The sequence below is a fragment of the Panthera tigris genome, chromosome B3 (assembly GCF_018350195.1).
Source record: "Panthera tigris isolate Pti1 chromosome B3, P.tigris_Pti1_mat1.1, whole genome shotgun sequence".
In the NCBI taxonomy this organism is placed as follows: Eukaryota; Metazoa; Chordata; class Mammalia; order Carnivora; family Felidae; genus Panthera; species Panthera tigris.
In genome coordinates, this window is record NC_056665.1 from 26091632 (window position 1) to 26108008 (window position 16377).

The 16377-nt window shown below is 38.3% G+C and overlaps 1 protein-coding gene across 1 annotated transcript in view; it reads left to right on the plus strand.

The window, feature by feature from the left end:
- The first annotated feature begins 10727 nt into the window (after positions 1-10727).
- The window catches only part of GABRA5 (gamma-aminobutyric acid type A receptor subunit alpha5), an 82802-nt gene continuing 77152 nt past the window's right edge, over positions 10728-16377 (plus strand). Inside the window, exons 1-3 of the mRNA XM_015545123.2 lie at positions 10728-10803; positions 12386-12444; positions 12831-12987. Of these exons, the coding sequence (XP_015400609.1) occupies positions 12902-12987 (86 nt within the window). The 5' untranslated portion in view covers positions 10728-10803; positions 12386-12444; positions 12831-12901. The remainder of the gene's footprint in view (positions 10804-12385; positions 12445-12830; positions 12988-16377) is intronic.

The window sequence follows — 16377 nt, forward strand, 5'->3', positions numbered from 1 at the left end:
CAAGATGTCATTCAGAACAGAAAGAGAGATAAAGAGTTTCCCAGACTACTTAACCAGCCCTGTAAGTAATATTAAAAAGGACTCTTCCAGTGGAAAGGAAAAATCAAAAGTGATAGTATAAAGTTGGGGAAAACAAAAGAAGTAAAAATAAACATTTCAGTAAAATATCAGTCAAGGAACTCACAGAAAAGTGAATGTAAAATATGACACCATATACCTGTAATGTGGTCAAGAACAAAAAGAAAAGAATGTGTTCAAACTTAAACAATCTTCAACTTAATATAGACGGCTATATGCAGAAAAGGTTATATACAAACCTAATGGTAACCATATATAAAAAACACTAATAAACATGTAAATAATAAGGAGAAAGAAATATAAATATAGAACTAAACAAAATCAGCAAGCCACAAAAGAGAGAAAGACAAGAAAGGATCAGAGAAAATCTTCAGAAACAACCACAAAACAGGGAATAAAATGGCACTAAATACACATTTATCAATAACTGTTTTGAATTAAAAAGTACTAAGTGCTCCAATCAAAAGACAAAAATTGAAAGAATGGATTAAAAAAAAAAACAAGACTCATCTATATGCTTCCTACAAGAGACTCATTTTAACCTAAAAACACCTGAAGTTTGAAAGGGAGGGATTGGAGAAACAATTATCTTGCAAATTGATGTCAAAAAGCCAGAATAGCAATACTTACATCAGAAAAATACACATTAAAACAAGGAGTATAACAAGAGACAAAGAAGGACACTATATAAATAATAAAGGTGGCAATCCAGCAAGAAGATATAATAATTGTAAATATGTATGCAGTTAACATAAAGCATTCAAATACATAAAATAATAACAAACAAAAAGTAGCTAATCAATAGTAATAAAATAATTGTTAAAGGGGACTTTAACACCACACTTACATCAATGGATAGATTATCCAAACAGGAAATCAACAAAGAGAGGCTTTGAATGACACACTGGAACAGATGGATTTTAACAGATATATTCAGAACATTCCATCCTAAAGCAGCAGAATACACTTCTTTTCAAGTGCACATGGAACATTCTCCAGAATAGATCACATATTAGGCCACAAAATAAGGGCTCAACAAATACAGAAAGATGGAAGCCATGGCATGAATCTCTTCTGACCACAATGTTATTAAACTAAAATCAACCATAAGAAAAAAATATGGAAAGAACACAAATAAATGGAGGCTAAATAACATGTTACTAAACAATGAATGGGTCAACAGGAAACCAAAGAAGAAATTAAAAAGTACATGGGAACAAATGAAAATGAAAACACAATGATCCAAAACCTCTGGAACACAGCAAAAGCATTTCTAAGAGGGAAGTTTATAGCAATACAGGTCTCCCTCTAGAAACAAGAAAAATCTCAAGTTGAAAACCAAACCTTACATCCAGAGGAGCTAAAAAGAACAACAAAGAAAAATGAATTCCCGAGTTAATAAAAGAAAGGAAATAAGAAAGATAAGACCAGAAATTAGTGAAATAGTGACTAAAAAGACAATAGAAAAGATCAATAGAACCATAGTTTGTTCTTTAAGAAGATAAACCACATTAACAAAACTTTAGGTACAAAGTCTTTAGTCACAGAGAGAGAGAGAGAGAGCGCACTGAAATAAATAAAATCATAATGAAAGCAGAGAGTTTACAACATATACCACAGAAATGCAAAGAATATAAGAGACTACTATGAACAATTATACATGAACACATTGGAAACCTAGAAGAAACTGTTAAATGCCAAGAAACATACAACCTTCCAAGAAGGAATCATGAAGAAACAAAATACCTTATCAGACCCATGACTAATAAGGATATTGGAACAATATCCAATTTGAATTCAAATTTTTAATTTAAAAATTCCTTAATAATAGAAGCTCAGGACCAAACAACTTCACTTAATTTCTACCAAACATTCAAAGAAGAGTTAATATCAATCGTTCTTAAACTTTTCCAAAAAATAAAAGAAGAGGGAGCACATCCAAACTTATTTTTGAGGCCAGCATTACCCAGCTATCAAAACCAGACAAAGACACAAAAAAGGAAAATTGCTGGTCAATATCCCTGATTAATACAGTGAAAATGCTCAACAAACTATTAAAAAATCAAATTTAACTATACATTAAATGGACCATACACTATGATCAATTGAGATTTATTCCAGGTTACAAGAATGGTTCAAAATCTGCATATCAATATAGATGATATACCACATTAAAAAAATGAGAAATAAAACATACATATCTCAATAGATGCAGAAATAACATTTGACAGAATTCAAAATTCATTTATGATAAAAACTCCCAACAGAGTGAATATAAAGAGAATATTCTTCATCATAATAAAGGTCATATGTGTCAAGTCCACAACTAACATAATACAAAACAATGAAAGGCTGAAAGCTTTTTCTCTATGATCAGGAAAAAGACACAGATGCCCACTCTTACCAATTTTATTCAACATAGTATTGGAAGTCCTAGCCACAGCAAGTAGGGCAGAAAAATAAACAAAATGCATCCGAATTAGAAAAGAAGTAAAACTGTCACTAATGGCAGATAACAAAATATTATATATAGAAAACCTTGAACACTTTACAAAAAACAGTGTTAGAGTTAATAAATAAATTCAGCAGTTACAGGATACAAAATCAACCTACAGAAATCAATTGCATTTCTATACACTAATAATGAGCTATCAGAAAGAGAAATATTTTTAAATCTCATATAAAATCACATCAAAAAGTATAAAACACCTAGATATAATTTAACCAAGGAGATTAAAAACATGTACATTGAACACTATAAAACATTGATGAAGGTAACTGAAGACACGAATAAATCAAAAGACGTTCTACGCTTATGAATTGGAAGAATTAATATTGTTAAAATGTCCAACCTACCCAAAGTAATCTTGGGTATAGATTCAACACAATCCCTATAAAAATTCCAATGGCATTTTTCACAGAACTAAAGAAAAAAATTCTACAATTTGTATGGGAACACAAAATACTTTGAGTATCCAAAGCAATATTGAAAAAGAAGAACAAACCCAGAGGTATCACACACCCTGATTTCAACTACATTACAGAACTATGTATTCAAAACAGTATGGTATTGGCATAAAAATAGACATATAGATCAACGGAACAGAATAGACAACCTAGAAATCAACCATGTGTCAATGGTCAACTAAGTTATGGCAAAGTATCCAAGAGCATGTGGGGAAAGGAGAGTTTCTTCAATAAATGGTGTTGGAAAAAAAACTGGACAGCAATATGCAGAAGAATGAAATTGGAGGAGTATCTGGGTGGCTCAGTTGTTTGAATGTCCGACTCTTGATTTCATCTCAGGTCACAATCCCAGAGTTGTGGGATTAAGCCCCACATCAGGCTCTGTGTTGAGCATGGAGCCTGCTTGAAATTCTCTCTCTCTCTCTCTCTCTCTCTCTCTTTTCTCTCTCTCTCTCTCTCTCTCTCTCTCTCCCCACCCCTCTCCCAAACTTGTGCTCTCTCTCAAAAAAAAAAAAAAGGATGGAACTGGAAAACTATCTTATTTCATACACAAAAATTAATTCAAAATGGATTAAACAATTGAATGTAAGATCTGAAACCATAAAATTCCTAGAAGAAACATAGATGTAGATAGTAAACTCCTTAACATCAGTCTTGGTTTTGCTTATGAGTCTTTGGGTTTATACAAAAACAAAGGCAATAAAAGCAAAAATAAATAAGTGGAACTATATCAAATTAAAAGTGTTTTCATGGCAGAGGAAACCATCAACAAAATGAAAAGGCAACCTCATAAATGGGAGAAGATATTTGCAAATCATATATCCAATAAGTGGATAAATCCAAAATATGTGAAGAACACATACAACTCTATAGCAAAAAACCAAATAGTCCAATTAGAAAATAAGCAGATGATCTGAACAGACATTTTCCCAAGGAACACATACAGAAGACCAACAGGTACATTAAAAGATTCTTGACATCACTAATCACCAGAGAAATGCAAATCAAAACAATGAGATATTACCTCACACTTATTAGAATGGCTATTACCAAAAAGAAAAGATATAACAAGTGTTGATGAGGATATGGAAGGAATCCTGTGCACTATTGATGGGAGTGTAAGTTGGTGCAGCCACTATGGGAAAGAGTATGGAGTTCCTCAAAAAACTAAAAATAGAACTACCATATGATCCAGCAATTACACTTGTGGGTATTTATCTGAAGAAAACAAAAAGACTAACTCCAAAAGACAGCTGCATTCCCATTGCATTACAACATTATTTACAATAGCAAAGATATGGAAATAAACTAAGTGTCCATCAACAAATGAATGGAAAAAGAAAATGTGGTTTATATATACACAACAGAATATTATTTATCCCTAAAAAAAGAATGAAATCTTGCTTTTTGCAACAGAATGGATGAAAATGGTAATGTATATTCTTTTCTTTATGATTTTCATCATAACATTTTCTTTGCTCTTGCTTACTTTATTGTAAGAACACAGTATATAATACATATATATCACACAAAATATGTGCTAATTGACTATCAGTAAGCCTTCTGGTCAACAGTAGGCTATTAGTAGTTAAGTTATACATAACTTTTTGACTGCATGGAATGGTAGCTTCCCTAACCCCCATGTTGCTCAAGAGTCAACTGTATTACTTTTTCTATGTATGAAGGTAGCATAAATAATAAAATACTTAGGAATTAACCTAAGCAAGGATGTGAAAGACTTGTACAATGAAAACTACAAAATGTAGCTGAAAGAAATTACAGAAGAGTTAAATCAATGACAAAATATTCCCTGTTCAATGATTGGAAGACCTAATATTGTTATGATGCAAATTCTACTCAAAGGGATATACAAATTTAACACAATCCTTATCAAAATCCCAGTGACATTATTTTCTACAGAAATAGAAAAACATTTTCCAAATTCACATGAATCTCAAGGACCACTGAATATCTAAAACAATCTTGAAAAAGAAGAATGAAGTTGGAGGACTCACACTGAACCACAGTAACCAAAATAGTGTGGTACAGGCATAAAGACAGACTAAAAAGCCTAGAAATAAATCCTTGCATATATGGTCAAATGACTTGCCAAAGATGCAAAGATCATTCAGTGACAGAAAAAAAAAGTATTTTCTACAAATAGTGTTTAGAAAACTGTGCATTCATATGCAAAAGAATTAACTTGAACCTTTACCTAACACCATATGCGAAATGAACTCAACATACATCAAAGATGCACATGTAAGAGCTAAAACTTGAAGAAAATAACATAGAGGAAAGCTTCATGACTGAATTTGACAATTGGTTTGACAATGGTTACTTGCAATGTACACCAAAAGTACAGGCAACAGTAACAAAAAATAGACAAAGTGAACTTCATTAAAATTTAAAATTTTGTGCATCAAAAGACACTCTCAATCGAATAGAAAAGCAACACACATAATGGGAGAAAATATTTTCAAATCATATATCTGGTAAGAGATTAATATACAGAATATATAAAAAAAACCCTCCTATAACACAAAAATGAAAAAAGAAATAATCTATTTCAAAACTGAGCAAATCTGTGTAGACATTTCTTGAAAGAAGATATAAAAAATGGCCAATAAGCACATTATGTGGTGCTCAACATCACTAATCATTAGGGAAATGCAAATCAAAATAACAGAGACTTATAAAACAAAAAACAAAAATGGAAAACAGGTGTTGTTGAGGATGTGTAGAAATTGGAACTCTTGCTCTTAGGAATGCAGAATACTGTAGCCACTATCCAAAACAGCATGCCAGTTTCTCAAAAAATTAAATATATATTACCCTATGATCCCAAAACTGTACTTCTGGGTATACATAGAAAAGAATTGAAAGCAGAGGCTTGAATAGGTACACCAATGTTCATAGCAACATGATTCACAATAGTTAAAAGGTGGAAACAACCTACATGTCCACATACACATGAATGGATAAACAAATTTTGGCATATACATACTGTGGAATGTTATTCTGCCTTAAAAAGGAATGAAGTACAAATATGTGCTATAACATGTATGAATCCTGAAAAAAATTATGACAAGTAAAATGAGGAAGACACAAAGGAAGAATTGTTATATGATTCCACTGATATTAGGTACCTAGAACAGTCAAATTCTTCAGTGACAGAAAATAGAGCAGTAGTTAACAGGAGCTGAGGGTGGGTTATTTAGTAGTTATAGAGTTTCAGCTGGGAATGATGAAAAAGTTCTGGAGATGGATAGTGGTGTTTGTTGCACAACACAGTGAGTGAACTTAATGTCACTTAATTGTACACTTAAATAGATTTAAGTGTAAATTTTATATTATATTTTACTGGTATTAAACAAAAGAGTTGATTGTTAAAAGACAATTGACTAACAATTAACCTATGTAGAACATGTGTGACAACAACAGCAAATAGGACAGAGAAAAAATAGAAGCATATTGTAAGATTCATATACTATACATGAAATGATGTAATTTAAAGGTAGACTATGTATTATTTTAAAGGTATCTATTTTAAACCCTAAAGCAACTAGAACAAAACAAAATAAAATAGATACAACTACCAAGCCAGTGACAGAGAAAAGTGAAATCAAAATTAAAAATTGTAAATCTTTTTAAAAACCTCAGTTGGTTCTATTTGTCAGGTAACATAGTTTTTTTTAACATTTATTCATTTATGAGAGACAGAGACACAGCACAAGCAGGGGAGGAGCAGAGAGAGAGGGAGACACAGAATCCGAAGCTGGCTGCAGTCTCTGAGGTGTCAACACAGAACCTGATGTGGGGCTGGAACTCACGGACCAGACCACGAGATCATGACCTGAGCCCAAGTCTGATGTTTAACCTACTGAGCCACCCAGGCGCCCCTATATTTGCCAGGTAAGGGGGGGCAGATTGAAGGGGGCAGGCTAAGTGTAAAAAGAAAAAAATGTTCTAAAGAGCCCATACCCACAAGTAGAGTGGGGTAGGATGAGAAGATGGGAATGTATGCTTATTATTGCTAAATCTGTTTTCTATTTTTTCTCTTTTAAGAAAAGCCAGAAATTTAGAGTAGTTATTTACTCACTCATTTGCTTATTTATTTATTAATGTGAAACCTGGTTTTTAATTGTCTCTAATATATTTTAAAGTTTATTTATTTTCGAGAGAGAAAGAGAGAGAGAGAGAGAGAGAGAGCACAATCATGCACATGAGTGGGGAGAGGGGCAGAGAGAGAGAAGAGAGAGAATCCCAAACAGGCTGTGAGCTGTTAGTGCAAAGCCCAAAGCGGGGCTTGATATCATGAACCATGAGATCATGACCCGAGCTGAAATGAAGAGATGCTTAACTGAGCCACACAGGTGTTCCTCTAATTTATTTTAAAACAGTGCTGGCTAATTAAAACATGGCCATAGTATACATGTAGCCTTCAGATTGCTAATATGTGAGCTGTAACTTAAATAAAGTGAAAATAAAATAAATACATGATGGATTGAAAACACAGAGTATGCTTTCTGTGAATGGAGTATTTATTACTTAGAGCATCCTGTACCTTCTACCCTTCTTCCTACTCTTTCTTTTGCTTTTTCTGATATTTTCTGTCCAAATTCTTTTTCTGAGTCCAAATCAGTTGTCATCTTTTCCTAGGAATTTTCCTTCTTCTAGTCAGACTTGACCTTTCTGTTTCCTTAACAGTCAAAACTCTCTTGGGGTGCCTGGGTGGCTCAGTCGGTTAAGCATCCAACTTCAGCTAAGGTCAGGATCTCCCAGTTTGTGAGTTTGAGCCCCGCGTTGGACTCTGTGCTGACAGCTCGGAGCCTGGAGCCCGCTTCAGATTTTGTGTCTCCATCCCTCTCTCTGCCCCTCTTCTACTCATGTTCTGTCTCTCAAAAATAAATAAACATTAAAAAAAAAAAAAGACTCTCTTGTTTCCATTTGGGCAAAGCACTTAAAATTGTGCTTTGAATACCTGAGAATCAATGAGTTTATCGTTCCATTAATGAAGTATTTATTAAATTCCCACCCTGGGCTGGCACTGTGATATTCTTACCTGTTTCTGGCCTGGATTTGTCTCCTCCCAACACTTTTTTTTTTCCCCTATACAATTCCCAGGGTGAATCTCTTCTACAATCATGTCCTTCCTCGGACCAACAAAACTATTCAGTAGCTTTTTCTTGTTGGCAGGAGGAAGTTAACTCCTTAGCTCCACATTTCCTGTCTTCTTTAACCTGGCCTCTGTGTATCTGCCTCATCTTACCTCTTTCTTTCTTTACCCTCATTTTTAATAAATACAAAATTACATGCAGTTCCACAAAAATGCTTTATTTTGTTAAATGGGCTCTTGGCTTATGACATCCTCTACTCAACTTCTTGTCAAGCTCTGTTTCCTCATGGTGACATTGCTTCCCATGTTTTAGCCATCTCTGCAACACCTACTCACACAGAGCGTTCCTTCCCTATCTCTGTTTTGGATGGCATACAGTGGATGTTATTGGGGCAAATGCTCCACCCATTGCTCAGCATCCCCAAGTTCGGCTATTTTAGGCTCTCACACTGGAAACTAAATTAAAAGTGAGACTGGTTAACCCTGAGGTTATGTGGAACTGGGGTGCCCTCTACTGCTTTGCAGAAGTGTAACTATTTTTCTTTATGTCATTCAATAAAAGGGAAAATATTAATGGAATAAATGGGAATTCAGTTGATAGATCATTATTCCTCAGGGCAAACACTGAATTGTATATTAAAATAAACATTTTAGTTTATTTTAGAGACTGTGTTACCATTTTATCACAGGGAGACGGTAAGTATCCAAGCCCCATGCTTGAATACAATTTTAGATTTTACAAGTTTACACTGAATACAAGTTTAGATTTTACTTAACAATGTCCATATATTCAATAATATGTACTGAAATTAAAACTGATAAAAAAACTTACCCAAAATATAGAAAATTTTTAAATAATTCATCAAAAGAACATAAATTCACTTATATTTCATTATTTGTCCGTGACACTTTGATAAGGTATTATTGTGAAGAATTAATGTATGTAACTCTCACTAATCCAAAAGTAATTCCTGGAATATCCACAAATTTTTTTTTCATAAATTTCTGAATGACTTTGTTTCATAATCTGTAAACTTTTGGATTCACTAGTTTTTTGAACCCTTTCATTTACCCTACGCTGTTTAATCCTAAGAGAAGAGCAGCTATCACAGGTATCTCCAAACCTAGAATCCTAACACCTAATAGGTGAGAATTACATTAAGTTGATTCTGATTGTTTTTAATTTAATGATTTTGACATCAAAAAACTTATCAGTGTTATCTCTTTTGAAAAATTAGAAAATGAAGAAATGTATGTGTTCAAGTTAACCAGTTTAGAACCAGAATTTCAAATAAGCCTTTTATGTAATTTGTCTTTCATGTAGAACCACTAGAATCAGAATGATTTAATACTGTGGCTAAATGTATGTTCAGAATAACACCTCTTGTGTATTTGCAACATTCATACCTTTTTATGTCCTGTTCAGAAATATATTTACAATTACTTATTTTTGGAGAATCTTGGAATTTTTGAAATGTGTAAAAGTACCAGCAGGTAGCTTAGATTTGGAATACAGAGTATTAGGCATAACTGAAAAATACAGTGACTTCACACACTTAAAGATCCTTTTTGAAGCAGAGTTAGAAATTTGCCTTTTCTCACAATTATTCTGTTAAAAGTGACTATAAACAATGCAGTGTCACAAAAGATACAGGATAACAGTATAAATCTCATCGTGTTCTTGGTGGTTTAACTTTAAATCTTGAACATTTTCTCCTGGAGGCTTTCATAGTCAAGAGGCATCCACCTCCTGGGTAAACAAGATGCTGCAATCTTAAATTTAAGGAAGGTGCTTGCTTTTGCATCCATCTTGTTTTGTCGCTTGAAGGGGACCTTATTTCCTTCCAGTTGTCATTAGTGCCACCTCTTTGCTCTGCACCACTGAGACAGAGACAGACATACTCCTACAAACCCCAGTGTTGAAGCTCTTGTGTGCATGGGTGCAGTGCACCCATGTCTGGGTCCTAGGAGCACTCCTTGGCGAGCTTCCTCCGCTCAACCCCAGGCCTATTCTCAGGTCTTCAGACCCACAGCCCCTTGTCATTGACAAGCGGCTTCTTGTCAAGAAATAACACTTCAGGAAAAAACAAACAAACAAACAAACAAACAAACAAACAAACGCCAAATGTATACTGCAAGTAGGTAAGGGTTTAATTCTAATTTAATCCAGTTTTGCTCTGGCTTTCCCTCCTGTAGCAATGAATTGCAGATAAAATTATTTTTTAAAAAGTCTCATAAATGAGTTTATTTCTAAAGAGAATAGGAGATGAGGACATGGAGGAGTGTGTTGAAGACTGAGTAAGGACACCAGGTTGGGGATGCTCAGCGTTGGACTTAAAAAGAATAACTCCCAGCACTGGCCCTGGCTACAACCTTGCCGACACTCCCTTCCCAGTTCTTCTGTAAAAACGGGAAACCAGTGGTGTTACACAAGGCACCCAGTATGTTCCTGAAAGCCATCAAGAAACTTCAGAAGTATGGCCTATCCCAAACCAGGCCAAGCCTCTGGAGCTGAACCCTTCCCCCTCTGTTGAGCCGGCCCGAGGGCGCATTTGGTGAGAGTCTGGCGGCCTCTACCGGAGCGCCTCTGCAGAGGAACGTTCTTCAATCCTAGAGACGACATGTGGCGCTCAGGAGAGGTGAGAGCGAGCGCGAGAGTGCACTGGGGGCGCGGGGGGATCTGCAGCGGGGCAGCGCGCGGCCTCGGGCGCGGCGCAGAGCGGGGCCGCAGGGCGGCGGCGGGAGCGCGGGGCGGCTGATCCGCTTGGCCCAGGAGAACTGGGCAAGTTCGCTCTGGCAGCATGGGGCGGTGACGCCGCACCGGCCTTCCGCGCCTGCCAGCCGGGGGAGAGGAGGAGGAGGAGGAGGCGGAGGAGGAGGAGGAGGCGGCGGCGGAGGCGGCGGCGGCACCCTCGCCGACGGCTTGCCTCCCCAGCAGTGGGGTAAGAAGATGCGGTCGAGGGTGAGAGGAAGGGCGGCCCCGACCGGGCACGCATCCCTCTCCTCCGGGCTCCCGAGCCTCGAACTGCATGGCTCGAGATGGGAGGTGGAGAGCAGGCGGGGCGCCTGGGGCAGCCTGGAGCGCAAACTTTCCCCCGGCGACTGCGGGGGCAAGGCAGAGCGGGAGGGCAGGGGCGGCCTGAGCTGTGCGGCTCGGCCGGACGGGGCACCAGGGCGCAGCTACCGCGGGCCCGCCGGTAGGACTTGGGGTGTGGGGACACCCGCCGCCGTCCCTGGAGCCGGAGGGGCGAAATTGCCCACCTGGAGGGCCCCGCCAGCCTCGGGGCTCTGAGGCGCGCGGTGTCCCGGAGCTGCTGGCGGGGTGGGCGCGGACTCCGCGGGGGTGTCGCGGGTGGGTCGCGCGGGCTTCTTGAGGCCGGGGGTCTCAGAGCCGCCGCTGCAGCACGCGTTTCTCGCTGAGGAGGCTCAGACCTGAGGCTGGAGCAGGGGAGAGTACGAGGGCCAGCAAAGAGCCGGGAAGGGTCGGCGAGACTGAGGCGCGGCGCGCGCTGCTGCGGACAGGGCGGGAGGCCGACCCTGCCCGGCCGCCGGCGCCAGGGTGGCCAGGCTGCGGCTCCGCAATGCTGCCCCTGAGCCCACCTGCGCCCGTAAGATCCCGCCGCGGTCAGGGGACCGTGGGAGCGGAGCCTCTCTTTGGGGGTCCTGGATCAGGGCTGAGGGCAGTAGGAGGCGCCGCCCGGGCTTCCCGCATGCAGCGCGGAGTGCTCGCCGCCCCGACTCCCGCCCGGGTCTGGCGACAAGGCTCAGGACACGCGCCCAGGAGACCACCGCATGGCACCCTGCCCTTCTTGACACGAGGGCCTTCGCTTCTGAGGTGGAAGTACCTGTTGTATGTTTCCCAGTTCCGGAGTTTGCCTGGGGTCTCCTTGGGAAAATGTTCCTTGTGAACACGCGGTGTTCCTCTATCATGTGCACCTATTTGCGTTATGCGCATATTGAGAAATATGTTCTTTCGCTAAGGTTAGTTGCAGAGCCCAGGGACTGTGCCTGCCTGGACTTCAAATGCATTAATTAGGGCCCGGCACAGAGCTGAGAGACTTCCCCAAATGGAGGGATTATTAAGTTATTTAGTTATGGGGACAGAATGCTGAGAATGTGGCAACCCTCTTTTGAAAGCAGTTCTTATATTATCGTGATCCTATAGAAGCTTTGTTTCTTAAATGTGCCTTTTTTCCCCTCTTTCCACATACTTTCTCTCAGCACATTGCAGAACAAGGAGTAGCTTGCTGGCTTTGAACGCGTGGCAAATATTCAGAAAGGTAAAATGATTCCACTTGTGGATTTGACAAATGCAAAATACAGTTGATCAGATAATTTCAGATATTTGTTCTAATAATAGGACTAATCGGTCATTTGATAATAAGCTGAAAAGTAAAACAAAGTAAAACGTGGGAAAAATAAATTAGGAGAATGAGTCTGCACTCTGAGTAAAAGTAGAAAGAAATTAAGACATACTGTAACTCCTTTCCATGTCCCAACTTACTGCCCAGTGGACATAGATAACAACCTGCTGTGGAGCCGTGCTGGGGAAGGACAGCCAGGTTCCTTTCTTTGTAAATTGTGCGTACTAGCAGTAGGATATGATTTCAGGAATGGACACAAAAAAATTCACATTATATGCTTTTCCCTGTTGTGTACCTTTCAGCTTCAAGATCAAGTTGAAGAAAGGAACCGTTATTCCAAATTCATCTGCGTCCACTATTATTCTCATTGGGAATGGACAATGGAATGTTTTCTAGCTTTATCATGATCAAAAACCTCCTTCTCTTTTGTATTTCCATGAACTTAGCCAGTCACTTTGGGTGAGTTACCATCTATCTTTTATTTTATGGTTTTCAGTGCACAGGTGCCTTTAAGACACTTTGCTGAGTAGTACATCAACAAACCCTCACTTGCCGTCTTTGCAGTCCCCTGCCCTTCAGTTTATTGTAAATAAATAGAGTCCTTGTCCTATACCACACTCTCATTTTGAGCAAGGCTGTGCCACATTTGGGGTCTCTGAAGTGAGTCAGAGAAAAGAGGCAGATTATGTTTTCAGAAATGGTTTCAGAATCAGCTGTGTTTTCTTCTACTTAGGTTAAAACAAGATTCAAAAGCTCCTAGGCATAAAGGAGTTACTGCTTGTTGGACAAGACAATGTTCAATGTTTTGATTGCCTTCCTTGGTTCCATTATGCAAAGGGATTGCCTTTAAAGGCAAGCCCACGCTATGTGGAATTGACAGGACTTGGCAGTGGTTCTGGCCTGATCCAAAGGCCTTGAACTGTAGCCACCTGAATGCAAGTGGAGATACTAGAAACTAGTCGTGTCTGAAGGTCTGCAAGACACACCTGGGCATAGGGCATTATCGATTCCTTTAAGCTCTTTCATTTCAGCCTTAGTATCAGGGTACGCATTCTATGTTTTTTTTCCATCAAACTAGCGATAACAAACATTCCAGGTAAATGTTTGTATAGGTGCTGATATTCCTCCACACTTTTCTCCTCCCCAAAACTGTTCCAGCTAATCAAAAGGATTGTAACTTGAAGTTGATGGACCATAATTAATAAATTAAATTTAATGACAAAAGTTGCCAAGCACTTGTTCTGTAAAAATCAGCTCCAAAAATTCCACAGTGTACTCTGCACTGATGTAAATCAGAGAAAGATCTTAAGCACACAGTGGCTCTGCTACCCAGAGACCCCTCTGGGCCACACCTCTCTGGCCATTAAGGAAGACCCTCTTAAGGTACATGACATTCTCTGTCCTCTGGACATTTTCTTCTCTTCTGACATTTCCATGTCTCTACCGAGGAGTGAGGTTTGTGACCATCCCCACATGGGGACCGGTACCCAGGTCAGTGAGGGGCATGCCTGTCCCTCAGCACGGGACATGCCTGTGTTGCAGCCCTTTCAGCCATTCAGAGTATTCCCTTGGAACAGAGCATTCATTGTTATTCTTGCCTTGCTGCTCCTCTTGAGTGGACACCTCGCCTACCCTGCCTTCAGTTTCCTTATCTGTTCAACGAAAATTTTCCTTTTCAAAGTCTCTCCCATCTGTTAAGTCCTATAAAGTATGTTGTTCCAGGTGTTCCCCTGAATGAAAGCTGCGTAAGTAAAATCATACACAGTGCTTACATTTCCAAGTTAATACATTAGGTAGTATGTTTACTGACATACTGCATATATTTAGCAATATTTAAGAGGTAAGGAATATGCTAGGATTGGAAACATGTTTTCTTTTTAAGATTTTGGTTGAATGTATTATCGTGCTTTGCATACTCATGAAGTTTCTACACTTCCTGGTGGATGCAAGCCTGAAATATGAAGTAATGTGCATATGGAGGTTAACCATTAGACACAGCTATACTTTATTTCTTACTTAATTTGGTGGTTTTCTGAAGTTAACTTCAAAATAGAGAGATAATTGTTAGTTTCTGGAAGCTAACATTGAACAAGTGGTGTAAGACCCTTCAACTTCCCTAGAGAATTAGCTGCTGGAGGAGTTTTGAATTTTTAAGACATATGCTCAATAGTCAATCCTAAAACAATGCCTGCTAACTGCAAAAAATACATGAGACACAGAATATCAATTAAAAAAATCCTTAATTCCCCCACACAGAAATTATCATCCTTTATATTTTGGTGTCTTCTTCCCCTTATTTCTATGGATATTTTTATATAGTTGGGATCATACCGCACCTTCAGTTTTGTACTGTGCTTTTTTTTTCATGTCGTTTTGTTATTACAGACTCTTTAATATTTATGATTTAAAAATGGATGAGTATTATTACAGTGCATGAATGCTTCATCATCTAGTATTTTCCTAATTTGGGATGTTTATATTCTTTCCGATAATGCTGTTATAAATTGTCCTATAGTGAACATACTTGCATATAACTATTTTAAGTATTTGAGACTATTTTTATTAGAAGATATTCCTGTAAGTGGAATTTTGCATCAGGTTTCCATACTGCTTCTAACTTGTGATCCTGTGGGTTTAGTTGCATTTAGTGAAGTAGGGTGTCTAGCAAAATGGGAAGGGGGATTTCAAAAATCTGGCTAGCAAAGTGTGGCTTCCAACAACCAGCCACAAAAGACATTTTAACATCTGGGAGCACAAGTTTCTATTGATTTCCTTTATTATACGAGGCTCCTCTCACTTGCTTATTACTTTAAATGTACTTAAGAATGATTTTGTTAATTGCAAAAAAAAAAAAAGTTTCTTAACACTCATTTGACTTAAAATCTTGACAAAAAAATAGCTATCACAATATGGAGCACCTATTGCTATGTTATCTGTTTTAGGTAAATCCTAGGAGGAACCTTATAAGCTAAGCATCATTAGCACAGTCTTATAGTTAGAGAAGGGAAATTCGGGGAGCGGGGCTAACCCAGACAGTAACTGCTAGGATTTGTTACTTAGCACTCCTCAGTGATTTAACCCTAGTGGTCCTTGGCCAAACAGAGCTTGCTAGTAGGTCTGAGTCAAACAAATCTATAAAGGAAGGGAATGTAATTCTGAAAGCCATTCTATGCATTGAGGTAGAGAGTGTTTTTTGTTTTGAGATTACGGGGGAAAAAGAGGAGTGGTAAGTTCTGTCTTTCCTCCCTAAAGAGTTTGTGTGATTGGGTTCCAAATAGAGATGAAAGAAGAAGCATGCAAGGTCCTAACTTGAACATTTTAGGACAAGAGAAATACTGACTCCTGCAAATACATAAAAGAAACGAGACAACTGGTGGAGGGTAAAGAGGGTTACACAAGACTGGTCAGTGAGCCAAAGGAAAGAGGCAAGTGTGAGCTTTTGTGCATATACAAGGTTATACTCAGTGTTTGTGACAAGTATGTGGATTTGGCAATCAGAAAATTTATAAATCTGATAAGTAAAATATATTTGGTAATTATATGATAATTAATGTGAAATTGCTTTTAAAGTATATGAGTATTGTTTCTTTTGCTTCTCTCGATTTGATTAAAGTCACCAGCAGCTCATTTTCAATAGCCTTTATATTTCTTTTATTAGTTTTAAGTTACATAACAGAGCATGAGTCAAACATATAATGGGACAGAGGCCTTATTTAACTGTCAGCCTTATGCTATGTCACATTTGGAGACATGGTATTATTTGAATCATTATAATTATTTTAATAAGACCAGTAATCAGAAGTACAGGGTATAAAAAAACTAGCACAGAAACAATATAATATCAAAATG